Consider the following 14,462-nt stretch of genomic DNA (forward strand, 5'->3'; position numbering starts at 1 on the left):
ATATATATATATATATATATATATATATATATATATATATATATATAACAAGCTGAATTATTCAATATTTGTTCATCTATTTTTGTCCATCTTTAATGTTGCGATGAAACTGAAGTACTGACAGATTCTTTCTCTTCCATATTGCGACACATCTGAATGAAATTAATTATTGAAAAAGAAAAAAAATGTAGGATGTGGACTTGGTTCTACCCATCGGATGTTGATTAGATTTTAAGATGTGGGCATTTCACTCAGTAATGAATGCAAGCTTGCAAAAAAGGGGTGGAGTTTAAGTGGATCTAATAACTGAAAAAGTCTAGCATATGTCACCAGAGAGTCTAGCGTTTCACTGAAAGAACCAGTAACAACATTTTAATTAAAAATTACAAAAAAAAAGTTTTAAAAATGAAACACATGGATGAATAATTTACAAAAAGGTCATTGACGCATTCAGAAAATAAATTGCCGACTATCAAGCTAAACCTAGGGTGAAGACAAACCAAGCACTTGTACCGTGTAAAGCAGAGACACCAAAGCCATTGCTGTAGAGGGATGCATGGTGGTCCACATTCTCAGACATCTCTGACTTCTCATCGCCCACGCCACTCATTGCGCTGGTGGAGCGGGAGTGCTCCTTACTGCGGCGCTGGGCTTGGACTGAACAATGGGACAAACATGTCAACGTTACCTCCTCTTTGACAGACTGTCTTCAATCAAGGAAGGTGGCAGATAAGTATACATCCACAGTATACAGTCAGCCAGAGAACTGTTCTAATAAGGCCTTTTAAGTCCAGTGACAGCAGAGGAGTGGCCTACCTGACATCATGTGAAGACTTCTGGACTGTATGTTGTCCTCAGCAGGGTCATAGTCAAAGACAGAGCCGGGGTTTGTGCGCCACACACGCAGGTCTTTGAGAAAAAGGAAACCCAGTTTTATTGAATGTTTCTATTGAAAACTCACTTGGTTCCTGTGTATGATCTGTATAGGAAGTGTGTTTAGTGTGTACAGGACACAGTATGTGTCAGCTGACCAGTGGTGGTCTCTTGATCGTGCTCCTCTGCACGTCTCCTCTCCATCTCCACCACACGTCTCTGGATGCCGCGGTAGCTGATGTCACTGAAGTCCTGGGTGTTCCTCTTCACGCGCTCAGTGACAGGGTCAGAGATGGTGGGGGTGAAGCTGCCCTTGCTCTTCTCAAAGTCCTGGTGGTATCTGACCTGAGAAGAACAACAGACAGCAAAACATGAGGCAGGAGACAAAGAAACTGCTACGCTTTTAATAGGTTCAAAGTGGACACGAAATGGAAGATTGAGATTGTCTTCCCTTTTGGACATATATCCAAGTGAAATAAAACTGATTTTGTGCATTGGGAATTGGCTATGATCTTGTGTGGGTGACAGGTTGCTGGAGAGGACAGATTATTGTCCCGTCATCAGAGAAGAGATGTCGTTACTAAGGCAAGAAGAAGCTGATGTTTTGGATTAAAGATTAGAGAGCACATGAGTTAAAAAAAATTATGTGTACAGATAAATAATTTATAATAGGCTCTGCAATATTCCATAAAAAAATAAGAATAGTCAAGTTTGATTTCATGGTGACTTTCAAGACTTTTATCCCGATTTGCCGTCTGAAGGAGCCAGTCTGCAGAATTCAGGGCTGTCAGATTTGACAGATTTCACAGAAAATCCCATTGTGTATGATGGGCACAGACTCAGACTATGATTTTATTCAGTTGGGGGACATTAAACATGTTTGATATTTTCAGATGATTTTAGAACATATATTGTTTTCATTTGTCATTAGTCTCCTAGCAATGAGGCGCATGTTTCTGAGTGAGTGCAAAGTGTTGTAAAATCTGTTCAGAATTTAAAAGTCGAGTAGTGTTTTCCAGTCTTTTGATGCACAGCATTGAACTCATACTATAAATTAAATCCATACTGATAAACTGATTATGAATATTAATTTTATGACACTTCCGATGGGGTTTTTTTTTACTTAAAAATTCTGTTCTTTGAATTTTTGTTCTCAAGACTACTGACAGATAATATTGCATTGTGCAATTTTTGGCCCCAATCCTTAACCTCGTAACATTCAACTCCCAAACATTTTTGAATGCAACAGGTTGACCTTCATAAAATACAGAAAAATCATTTCCTTGCAATATACTGCTAAAGGTCAAGATATAAAAGTCATCTTACTCCAGAGACGATACGCTGAGTTTCTTTAACACGTCTCATCTCAGGGGTGTCCAGCACAAATGCGGCCTTACCCTGCACCTGCTTACGGAAGCTGTCCGAGTACAGAACCTGGACAAAAGACAACACATTAGACAACATATTAGAAACCATATCATTCTGGATTATGATTATGTGTCAAGACCCTGTGGAAGACACGCCAGGAAATCAGGACATTAGACAGACAAAAGACATGAATATAACATCCATCAACACAACCCAAGGTGTTATTGTGATTTCAGACAGATGAATTAGAGGGATCTTCAGAGGGCTGGATTAAAGGTAGATGGGTCCTGAGATGAAGGTTTGTAGTGATGATGATCAGTTACAGAATTAAATTCAGCATATGGAAGAGTACAGTTAATATTATTAGCCTCCTAAGTGAAATGAAGGTATTAGAGTGGTTACATTTACACGTCTCACACACACACTCATGTCCTGTGGCTGTGAGTACCGAGCTAATCTGCAATTGGTTCCGTTTGACCCTCTCCATCTCTGGTGTGAACACCACAGGCGTTCCCTTCACAGAAAGGTCCTTATACAAGACCTAGAGCAGAAAAGAACAGCGCCCCCCAGAGGCCAGTCAGACACTGAACACTATGACGGACGCAAGAGTCTTTGTAGAGCAGTCACATCAAACATCACACACAAAGCACAATGAGCTTATATCCCATATTTAAAAATAGGAACCTGGTTGGGAAGGGAAAACAACAAATGTGGGATACAAGAGCTCATCTGGTGTTGGATTAGCAACAATGTCTGGAGTTGAATAATCCCATAAATTTGAATTCACAGCAGAAAGGGGACCTCGCTAGGGTGGAATATGATGTGGTCAGTTACATTAGATGAAAATGGGGTTTAAGCATTACGTTTCATATGCTTCAATTGTTTTGCATAAATGATGGGATTGTATAAGTTGGAAATGAAGAAGTATACTGGAAGCGTTAATGGGATCAGAGCCACTCTCAAGTAAACCCTGTGGAGCTTCCACTACCGAGCTGATGTGCTTCTGATTCTCTTTGACCCGCTTCATCTCGGGGAGGTCCGGTATGGCTGTGCCTTGACCCAGCGAATCCTTGTATTTTATCTACCCAAGGATTAATTTCGACATATCAAATAAACAACACAAACATGAACCAAAACAGCAAAAGTATGAACATTCACAAAGATAACATACACAACAATATTAGCTCTGTTCCAAACCCTTAGATGCCTAAATAGGCAGCTGCCTTCTAAAATTTGATTTTAAGTGCCCATAAGTGGCATATTTGTACATCTCTACATAAGCAACTGCTTCATATTCATGTTACAAAAGAAAGCATAAAATTACATAAAGGTGCCAAAACAGATTTTGGACCAGAAACGTGCTTATGATGCTTTAAAATGCTTCCTGCATAGGCAGCTTGTTAGGTTTTGGAGCAAAGCAACTGCGTTGTTAAGTAATCGATAATGTTGTTGATAATACAAAATTAAAACTAGATATTACCTGCAAGGTTTGTAAAACAAATAAATAAAAAACAATAACTGAAGTAAAGTTTATGGTTTGGTACCTAATTATTACATGAAAGAATCAGTTGCTAATTATTTATTAGCCTACATCTACATACAGTATATACCAAGTATTACTGAAAAAAGGGAAAACAGGATTTTGTCACATGAGCTAGATGAGAGTTACACATATTGTTATAAATGATGGATTTGATGCAGTGACTTATTCCTAGGGTCACTAGAGGGACTAGCATAAACAGATGGAGGCTAAAAGGTTTTCTTAGATGATGGAGAGACGAAGAACAGGGAATGTTTTAGGGGTGGGATAGAGGGTCACACCATAGTGTACCGTGCTAATATTTTGCTGATTGCGTTTAACTCTCTCCGTCTCTGGGGTTTCTGAAATAGCTGTTCCTACTCCCAAATCTTCCTTGTATTGGATCTTTAAGCATGTAGAGGCAATGGGGCAAAAAAGGTAAAAATGTCAATAATCTTTTGAATATTAATAAGTAAAACCAAAAGACAAAATGTTGTTGAAATAAAACATAAAACACCTGAAAACAAAATTGAAGAAAATGTAAAATGTAAAGAAAAAAAACATGGATCTCAAGCTATAGAAAGAAAAGTAGTAGAGTAATTATATATGGTATGAGACATAAATGCTACTGTTCAAATGTTTGGAGTCATTTGTAATGTTCCAAAGATTTTAATTTCAAATAAATGCTGTTCCTTTGAACTTTCTATTCAAAAACAGTTATTTTAAACTGTAATAATGTTTCGTAGTATTACTGGTTTTACTGTATTTTTCACAAATGCAAACAAATGCAATCTTGCTGAAGAGAATTCTTTCAAAAACTAAGACCCCAGAAACTTTTAAATAGTAGTGTATGAACATAAAATAAAATAGTGGGGGGGGGGGGGTTATCTTGGGATGTTTATCCATAAAAAACTTGAAGAAAGGTGAAATGAGACTTAAAGAATATTAAAGAACGAGAGTATAAATTTGTCTAAACAAGAAGTCTTCTTTAAAGAGAAAAAACACTACCGAGCTGATGTTCTTCTGAGTTTCCCGTACACGCTTCACCTCAGGAAGGTCGGCTATAGATATGCCTTGCCTTAGGGAATCCCTGTATTTAATCTAATACACATTTCAGTCCATTAGGAGCATGGAACAGGTGTGATAAAGACAGAGTATCGACACATATGCGTAAGATTAAGAAGAAAAGAGAGGTTGAGTGTTTTAAACAATGCAGCACTAGTCAAGTCTTGGGACCAGTGTCAAATGAAGATGGATAAATGTATGGGCCATGTTATTTTAGGTTATTTAAAATGATGAGAGGAAGTGGCTATTATTTCAACTCAGCGAAACGTTACAATTATAACTTGATATTAGATGGTATATATTAAAATGATTGTTTGTGTTTGATATTAAATTTCTTAGGATGCTGACAGTATTTTGATTAAAATCAGGAGGCATTTTGGAGACACTCCAACAGGAAGCAGGGTGAATGATGGGGTCACACCGCAGTGTACCGTGCTAACAGCCTCCTGATTGCGTTTAACCCTCTCCATCTCAGGGGTTTCAGATATGGCTGTTCCTTGCCCAAGCTCCTCCTTGTACTGGATCTTTGGGATTGTACAAGCATAAGGAGGCATTAACATTTGTTTTTGTTATCTCTTGGGATAAGTAGTTTTCATTTGTTTTGTCTGGGGACGCTTCAGAATGTGCTCTTGCAACATAAAAAACAGACTCAACATTTGAGAAAAGGACAAACAAAAAAACAAAAACATTTCAAACACACATCATTGAAGACTACGGAGCCCCTAAAGGGACATTGGGGTGGGAAAAAAATTCGGGGTGGGAGGAAATTTTTTTTTTGCGTTTTCTCGCAAAACTTTTGCGTTCCCTCGAGAAACTTTGCGTTACCTCGCAAAACTTTTGCGTTCCCTCGAGAAACTTTGCGTTCCCTCGCAAAACCTTTGCGTTCCTTCGAGAAACTTTTGCGTTCTCTAGCAAAACTTTTGCGTTCCCTCGAGAAACGTTTGCGTTCGCTCGCAAAGATATTTGCGTTCCCTTTTGTGTTCTCTCGCAAAGATATTTTGTGTTCCCTCGCAAAACTTTTGCATTCCCTCGCAAAACTTTTGCGTTCCCTCGAGAAACTTTGCGTTCCACTTTGCATTCCCTCGCAAAACTTTTGCGTTCTCTCGCAAAGATATTTGTGTTCCCTTTTGTGTTCTCTCGCAAATATATTTTGCATTCCCTCGCAAAACTTTTGCGTTCTCTCGCAAAAGATATTTGCGTTTTGCGAGGGAACGCAAATATCTTTGCGAGAGAACGCAAAAGTTTTGCGAGGGAACGCAAAAGTTTTGCGAGAGAACGCAAAAAATCTGACAAATATTTTTTCCTCCCACCCCAAATTTTTTCACTCAATCTGATTTTTTTCCACCACCATGTCCCTTTAGGGGCTCCGTAGAAGACAGCAACACAAGAAAGATGTCAAATATGTAAATATTAAGCTTGTAAAATGGTTAGAGATATTGTTTAGGATGAAGAAAGGTCAACAGCATCAAATTTGATGATTACCGTTAGTGGCTTTGCTAGTTTATGACTACAAGTTAATGACTACATTAGACTAAGGTCTGTTTAGGATATCTACATTTACATGATATAAAACGAGTTAACAAGAAATGTTAACTTGTGGTTGCAGTACAGAAAAAAGGAAAAGGTGGTGTAAAGCAAGAAATGAGAACAGAAAAAGGACCAAAAAAAGGTTTGTTGTTAGAATGTTAAAAAAAAAACCTCATTGGGCAGTAGGTACCGAGCTGAAATTCTTTGTATTTTCTTTAACACGAAGCATTTCAGGGGTGTCCTTTACTGCTGAAACTTTGCCCTTACTGTTTTTAAGGTCAATCTGGTACTGAAGCTAAAAAGAAAAGAGCACAAAGGCAGTCAAAAATGACACAATAATGCAGCAAGAGAAAACAGTGCAACCAAAAATGTTCAAAATCATTCGAGAGAATTGCGATATAGACAACTACTGTAACTAACCAGCATAAGAAATGTGGAATCTGCCTACTCTTTTATTTTTATTTCTTAGACAAACAGGAAAGACAAGGACCAAAGACAACAAATGGTACAAATATCACTTTTAAGCTAAGATGAATAAAACAGGAACATTATATGGACTGAACAGACATAAAATGGACTGGCTCAAACCCTTGAAGAAACACTTACAGTGCTGAAGTTCTTCTGGTTCTCACGCACTCTTTGCATCTCAGGAGTGTCCAACACAGGCACATAGTGGGACATAGTCTTTTCAGCCTCCTCCTTGTACTTTTTCTATAAGATAAAACACAGAGATTCTGAGTTGACAAAATTTAGTTGTTCATGAGATTACACTTAAATAATCAACAATATCTTTCATAAAACAGTTATAAAAACAGAGGCACTGGATGATAGCTTAAAGACTTATCACTTTCCATTAATAAGGTAAAAAAAAAAAAACAGCCTAATACTTTTAAAAATGTCTAAAAGTCTTTTTGTTTCATTTTCAACAAATAGTGAAAATAATGGTGAATAACCTTCAGAAACTGTTCATTGTCAACCTCAAGAGGTCAAGCTGAAAAAATATATGAACTGTTACCAGAACGTGTCTACTGTTTGAATCCCTTATTTGTCTGAATTTATAATTTTCTAGCAACACACATGCAACAAACATTAAAACGTACAAATTTTACACAAAAAAAACCAATAGCATTTTTCAAAGAGGCAACCCTCATACCTGGCTCACAATGTTCCTGATCTGCTGAGCGTGGAGGATGTCAGGGGTGTCAATGACTGTGGTGTATGTGGCTCTGTCATGCTCAGCATTCTGCTTGTACTTGGCCTGGAAAAACAATTCAAATCAAATGAATGTATCAATCAGTGTTGAAATGTTGGTGCTGATAGTTGAGGGAATGATCTCTGAAATACTGGAATTATGGGTCAGAGATCATTTGTGTACCTGACTGAGGATTTCTGTGGCATTCTTTGCCCTCAAGAAGTCTGGAGTGTCAGTAGCCAAAGCCAACATGCCTTTTCCCTTGATCTCTTGCTCCAGTGCTTTCTTGTACTCTCTCTGCAGGTATTAGGCAAACATATCATACTAATGTGACCATGTACATATGTTTGTTTATCAGTGATCTTTACAATCACACCAAGAAACATTCCTGTGGGCTACAAACACAATAAAAAGAATAAGAAGATATTAACATCGGAGCTGTAAATGAAAAAAAAAATAAAAAATACAAATAAAATATATATATATATATATATATATATATATAAGGGAGGTCATTTAGAACAGAAAGACAAAATGACATTTAGGGGGAGTCTCAATGGGATGAGTTGACTTGATTTACCAAACCTAGTTAGATGGCGCATCACAGGGAAACTCCATTAGCTTGATTAGTTTTCTTATTAGCAAGAGACAAATGGACTCATTTCTGCCTGATTAGTGTGTTGAGGAGGAAGTGGAGTTGAGGCAGAGGACTGCAGGTAAGATAGCCATCCTACCTCACAAAGGATCTGAGTAGCATTCTTTGCTCTCAGTAACTCAGGAGTTTCCTCCAGCACTGTAAGCCCTTTACCCTTCACCCCTTCCTCGCTGGTGCAGTACTGCACTCACTGTCATTTCAACGTCACCAAGCATTTACTCTGGGTATGACTTAAAGCTTCACATCCATATAATCAAGGTGCATGCTTTCCATACACCAATAAAGTAACTGAGCATAATCTACTTAGAGCAAAGGCATTGCTGAGTTTGAAAAGCAACCTGATAAAGACATAAACAATGTTTATCAAAAATCTCACAGGCAAGAATATTGACAAAAAAACACATAAAAAAAAAAACATTTTCTGAGACTCTTTAACATGTACATTCTTTTTGTAGCAACATTCATATGATTTGAAGCCAAACCAAGATCTAGAGGTTAAAATATACTAAAATATATATGTAATAAGATTAAATGTTTTCATGTACATGCTCAGGGTAACCAAGATCTAAAGAGGTTATTTTAAAATAAAATGTAACATAAAATAAAATAACATGTTATTTAATGTGCATGCTCAGGATAACTGAAGTAGAGTGGAAGTAGGTTTAAAAAAAAAAAAAAAAAAAATCCAAGATACATGACCATAATAGATTGTTATTAAGAAAAACATTAATAACAGGGTTCCCACACCCTTTGTTCATTGAAATTCAATTAATTTCTAATAATAATTTTAAAAGAGACACAATGATACATTTTGGGCCAAGCATAACTTTTTAGAACTTTGTTAGTTTTCACAACTTTTCCTGGCCTGGAACTAAATTTCCTAATATCTCCAGGTTTTCCATTACTGTGGGAACCTTGTGAAGAAAAAAAAAAAAAAAAAAAAGAAAACACAAACACACACACACACACACAGAGATGTTGGAAGGGGAAGTGTATTACAGCGGAAGGATGGTTCATGCATACTAACCAAAACCTACTCGGGTGTAACGGAAACTTCAAAGACACTCATGTAAGGATTATTACGTGTATGTGGTCTTAGTATTATTACCAGGATAGAAGGAAGAGAATATAAGGGCTTCATGTTACCTCGCTAATAATTTTCGTGGCGTGTCTGACATGCATCATGGCAGGGGTGACCTCCAACCCAGAGAGGTTCTTTCCTTTCATTGTCATCTCAAAGTCCTTCTTATACTCTTTCTATCCACCGCAAAGATAGAAGAGTGAGAGATACATGAAGCTTCTGGAATACGGGTCCAGTACACCATGGTCATAATGTTTTGAGTATCTTGATGTTCACTTAAACTGCTTTCTCCCATCAATGTGTTGTATGTACATTGAAACTATCAAAACAGTTGTAAAACTATAAATACATGACACACATAAACGCCTACCATAAATCCATGGGTCTTGGTTGGAAATTGTGGTGTCCCAATTACTTACCAGCATTACAATATTTGTATCCACATAAAAGCACAGTGTTTGAATTCCACTTAGCATTTCTCAGTCATTCACTCTGGGTTATAAAGAATACTTGAGCAATATATATGCTGCCATTTGTTCTGCAGTGAATACAATAAGCTTGGGCAGCAGTATTTACCTGACTCTGGAGATGCTGAGCCTCCTTAGCAGTTACATAAGTAGGAGTCTCGAAGTCCAGCATGGCTTTGCCTCTTTCTTTCTCATATTTCTCCTTATACTTCACCTGTAGTCAGACAAAAGCCCAAAGGTGAGGAACATATAACAAAAAAAAAAAAAGCTGATTCATTTAATGGTTTACTAATGCTTGTTAAGCAAACACCAAAGCTTTGCTTGCATACTGAATATTTTTGTAGAGTCTGTGCTGTATTTTTTTTTTTACTGGTTGACAATTAATCTGCCATATATGTTCCTAAGCACTGAGACTGAGAACAGAGTTTACTATAGGATTTACAGTGTGGAAAATTCATTAAAAACACTGGATGTTTATGGTGTTTTCACAATATAAAATGTCTGAGGTTTTAATGATGAAGTGACGTGTTTTTACAGCTTTGTTCTTACATAATGTTGAAACGATTCCTTGTAAAGGAGTTTTACAGGACAAGCTAACCCAAACAAATAAAATGTAAATGATAAATAAATCTATTATAGCTGCATGAGTCTAACAAGGTGGATAAAATTAAATAAACAGGTCCAATATGTGTAGAATCAGTCTTTGTTTCACACACAGAGAAGCAGATGACCGGCTGCGGAAAGCTCCAGAACTGTATGTGACTTACTTGACTCTGCAGCTCTGAGGCCTCTTTGTGGTGAAGCTGCTCAGGTGTGTCGGGTATCATATGGTAGTGACCCCTACTCTCCTCAAACTTCTTCTTGTACTGGTACTAAAGAGGAACGGCCAATAAAGCAGCTCAATAAAACAAAAAGGAAATCCAATGCTTCATCTCTCCCATGTTAAAAAGGCCAAAAATGGCCAAAAAATGAAAAAGAAAGTGGGCACCAAAAACAAAGACTAATGACTGTCATGTTCACATAACATGAAGGAGGCTGTATATTGACAAAATGTTGTAAACTTCAAATTATCTAAAGTCAAATGATCTAATACTAAATATTATTATATTAAATATTCTAATATCAAAATTGCTAACCCAAGACTAAAATCTAACCCAAGAGTAAACCCACTCCTAGAGCATTCAAACCACACCAGAACAAACCTACAGACTGTTGTTACTTAGTATGTTATATTGATTCTAATTCATCAGATGTACATTTTACCCATAGCGGGCCATAAAATTACCCAAAATCTCTTAAGACTTCCTTTGATAATGCATTAAGTCATTCCTGTGTCCACCAAACTTGACACCAGAGACCTGCGCGGGACGGATTTTTCAGTCCCGCTCCCGCATAAATGTGTTATCTTGTCCAGCCCGCAACATTCATGTTTTGTCCCGCATAAATGTAGCCTATATATTTTTTCCCCCCCAGTACATCCATGAAATAGTAAGTTCCATGTCGCCTAGCTATAACATCCCAGCATAAACGCTCCCGATAAAAATATTTGTTATTAAAGCATCAACATTCACAAACCAGTTATTTTTAACAGAAAAGCAAGAATGGGCTGCTGCGTGCATGGTTTGGCAACGAGCGCTCCATTTATAATCACTAAAAAGCTGACATCTCAGTTCATCGCTATCTCACAAAACTCTGTTATAACACAATGAATATATGCACAATGAATCTTTTATAGGCTAATGTCTACACTTCGTGTGTTATAATAAGAGGATTCGTGATCACGCAAATTTCAGTACCGCTCAAGAACTCCGGCTTTTTGAGCGTTGACTGAGTGGATTCTAACTTAAACACTTCTGATTGGCCATTGCGTTCCAGAAATCAACAGATATGCCTGTGATTGGCTACATTGCTCAACGCTGCAAACACGTGTTATAAATAGAAACTCTGCCGATGCTTCCGCCTGTTAATCATTTTTATTTTATATTAGTTGTTCTTGTTGCTTTTGTGCAATAGATAAATAACAATATATTTGGTTTTACTTGTTATATAAACAGGGTTGCCAACTTTTAAGTTTAGCTTAGCTTAACGTGACCGCGTGGCGGCGATGCCGGCGAAATCAATGAGGCATGTCGCAACTCTGTTTTTTCAATGGCTCTGGCTTTAACTGAGGCGCTACAACGAATTGCGCCACATTAAGTGCGCCAAAACTGTATTTATTGTTTGAATCTCGTATTAAAACTTACACAATTTGAAAGGTGAGACTTTGTTTCATATCACAAGCAGGGTTGCCAATTTGGCGTGAGATTTACATGGGCATCGTGAAAGCGTTGAGACAGAGCCTGAAAGCGTGTCTCACGCCAAATGCGTGAGAGTTGGCAACCCTGATAAAGCAAATGTAAAATTCCAACTTCAAATCTCTCTTTGAAGTGTCCAAGTATTCAATCTACATATCCTTAAAAATGATTTTCATATAAACCCTTTGCCAATTTTTTTAACTGTCCAGTTTTTAAGTCTACAAAAGACTTATAACTTCCAACTTCAAACAGCCCAATTGTTATCCATAACAATAACCTTTTTAAATGTTCAGATAAAACTATGTAAACATTCAAGGTTTGCATTGGTAGGCTTTCCTTTTCTAGTTTATTATGCACACATTTTAATGGGAATTAAAAAGGTAGATAGAAAAAAATGCATCCAGAGAAGAGAGATTAAGCAGGGAATGTTGTTAAAGTAAAAAATGGAAAAAATTAGATGTTAGAGCGCTTTTAGGCAGTAGGCGTGTTAATTAAAAAAGAAGGAGAAGAAGAAGAAAAGACTAGCACTAGGGTCACGTGTGAGCAAAAATGGAGATTGTTAAAGTCTAATGCTAGTAGCAGTACGTTTAAAATCAGATGAGGGTCACTACCAAATGATAGCCTGGAATGAGTAAATAGTTTAAATGAGGGCTTTCTATAAGGATGATAGATGGATCTTGTGATATTACATGAAGATGTTATATTTCACTGTTACAGTGTGTGAGGTAAAGCAGTTTTGATGAGAGGGAAATGAAGCCGTCTGTAGAGCTCTTACGTCACTGGACAGCTTGCTAGTGCTCAGGTTGTGCTGCATGGACAGAGACTCTGCCATGTCCGTAACAGGTTTGTGAATCTTCTTCAGGTCACCTTTGTACTTCACCTGCATGATATATACATGCAAAAATGCACCATGATATGAAACACTCTCAATGTGATATGTGCTTGGTAAAATACAGTTCATAATGTTTTTAAAAGATTAAAACACCTCGCTTGCAAGTTCATTGGCATCCTTCAGAGTCTGGTAAATCTTGCTGTTCTTCAAATCATACTGTGGTCTCTTTCCTTTCATCTCCTTGTCAAACTTCTCCTTGTACTTCACCTTTTGACAGAGGACAGCACCATTGTTAGTTGCTGGTAGTGTTTTGATCTCTGTCACATGGTGCCAAAATGCTTGCAAAATCACAGACATGAATATCAAATGAATGGTTTCATGCAATCATCAGGGGAAAGAAAGTGACACTGAAGAGTCACGTTACAACAGGGTTTCAGTTGGGTCTAATACAGTATCAGATCATGTTCACACTGTACTTGCCCCAAAGGGGAAGACCAACATAAATATCGGAGCATTCAAAAGCATCACATCAACATATACTTTTTTTCATATTAAACCCGAAGTGTGTGATTTCTGTGCCACTAGCATCACTGAACCAATAGATTGCAATAGTCTACTTGTCAGCAGCCTTGGTGCTGGGAAGTATTTTTTCACATTTTATTTTTCCCATAGGGATTTTAAAAAAAAGTCTTAGGTGTTAAAGAGTTATTCAAGGTAAATCACAACATGAATCTTCAACATGAATTTGAAGCAAAAAAGTAAAATGGACAAAGGTACAATACTGTGTACTTTTTGTTATGGGAGTGGGTGGGTGCTAAAGTGATTGTGCTCAAAAAGGTTTATGAATACTTTTTTTGTCTGCCATTGGTCGAACAAACAGAAAATCCTGCCCCAAACTAACACAAAATATCTTTTTGCTGCTTTCAATTGCCTGATTGGTTTAATTTTTGCAGAATCGTTGGAAATGTAATTTTTTCACAAGGAATTTCGATGTTAAACATTATTATTTAAAAATAAATTGAAATCTACTGATGGCTTCAGCAGATGCACATACCAGCAGTTTACAACTTGGTAGCTCACAGTAGGTCTGTCTTTAAAGCTTTGTAAGTTTTTGTTAAAAATCAATTCCCCTATGGAGAAAATGAATGGGATTTTTACTTCCGGAAATTGACTGTTGCACTCTATTGCTAAAGTAGTTTTTGTGCTCAAAAAGGTTCCTGAATACTTTGTTTGTCTGTCATTGGTCGAACAACAGTAAATCCCAACCTAAACTAACACAAAATATCTTTTTGTTTCAAATATGAACAAAAGTCTTACGGAAATGAGGGTGAGTAAATTATGAAAGAATTTTTATTTTTGGGTGAAAAATCACTTTAAAGTGGCCTACTTAAAGAAAAATGACACACTTCAGCTTTAACTGAAGGGAAGGTGGTAGAGAGGTTGAATCTTTTCCCAGAGATTCTGAAAAATCTCCAGATCTGTGGAGGAATCAAATTTATGACATCAAGCAAAGAGAGTCACGAGGAGTGTGTAGACCAAATGGTTGCTTTAAATACGGCATAAAATAAAATCAATCATCAGCTGTGTCA

General features: G+C 37.1%; 1 protein-coding gene across 18 annotated transcripts in view; it reads right to left on the bottom strand.

Annotated features, from left to right (window-relative positions):
- The window catches only part of LOC107658288 (nebulin-like), a 62,618-nt gene that overhangs the window by 1,318 nt on the left and 46,838 nt on the right, over nucleotides 1-14,462 (bottom strand). For 9 of the 18 annotated variants that reach the window (XM_016446793.1, XM_016446808.1, XM_016446804.1 and 6 more), the window contains 18 exons: nucleotides 13,027-13,140; nucleotides 12,817-12,921; nucleotides 10,515-10,619; nucleotides 9,857-9,961; nucleotides 9,346-9,456; nucleotides 7,728-7,841; nucleotides 7,506-7,610; nucleotides 6,959-7,063; nucleotides 6,543-6,647; nucleotides 5,257-5,349; nucleotides 4,769-4,861; nucleotides 4,073-4,165; nucleotides 3,230-3,322; nucleotides 2,690-2,782; nucleotides 2,200-2,307; nucleotides 1,032-1,218; nucleotides 817-909; nucleotides 514-657 (listed from right to left, as the gene is read on the bottom strand). In XM_016446793.1, the coding sequence (XP_016302279.1) occupies nucleotides 514-657; nucleotides 817-909; nucleotides 1,032-1,218; nucleotides 2,200-2,307; nucleotides 2,690-2,782; nucleotides 3,230-3,322; nucleotides 4,073-4,165; nucleotides 4,769-4,861; nucleotides 5,257-5,349; nucleotides 6,543-6,647; nucleotides 6,959-7,063; nucleotides 7,506-7,610; nucleotides 7,728-7,841; nucleotides 9,346-9,456; nucleotides 9,857-9,961; nucleotides 10,515-10,619; nucleotides 12,817-12,921; nucleotides 13,027-13,140 (1,966 nt within the window). The remainder of the gene's footprint in view (nucleotides 1-513; nucleotides 658-816; nucleotides 910-1,031; nucleotides 1,219-2,199; nucleotides 2,308-2,689; nucleotides 2,783-3,229; nucleotides 3,323-4,072; nucleotides 4,166-4,768; nucleotides 4,862-5,256; nucleotides 5,350-6,542; nucleotides 6,648-6,958; nucleotides 7,064-7,505; nucleotides 7,611-7,727; nucleotides 7,842-9,345; nucleotides 9,457-9,856; nucleotides 9,962-10,514; nucleotides 10,620-12,816; nucleotides 12,922-13,026; nucleotides 13,141-14,462) is intronic. The other 9 variants (XM_016446796.1, XM_016446797.1, XM_016446794.1 and 6 more) reach the window with 9 other exon arrangements.

This window comes from Sinocyclocheilus anshuiensis, unplaced genomic scaffold (assembly GCF_001515605.1).
Source record: "Sinocyclocheilus anshuiensis isolate Anshui unplaced genomic scaffold, SAMN03320099.WGS_v1.1 scaffold263, whole genome shotgun sequence".
NCBI lineage: Eukaryota > Metazoa > Chordata > Actinopteri > Cypriniformes > Cyprinidae > Sinocyclocheilus > Sinocyclocheilus anshuiensis.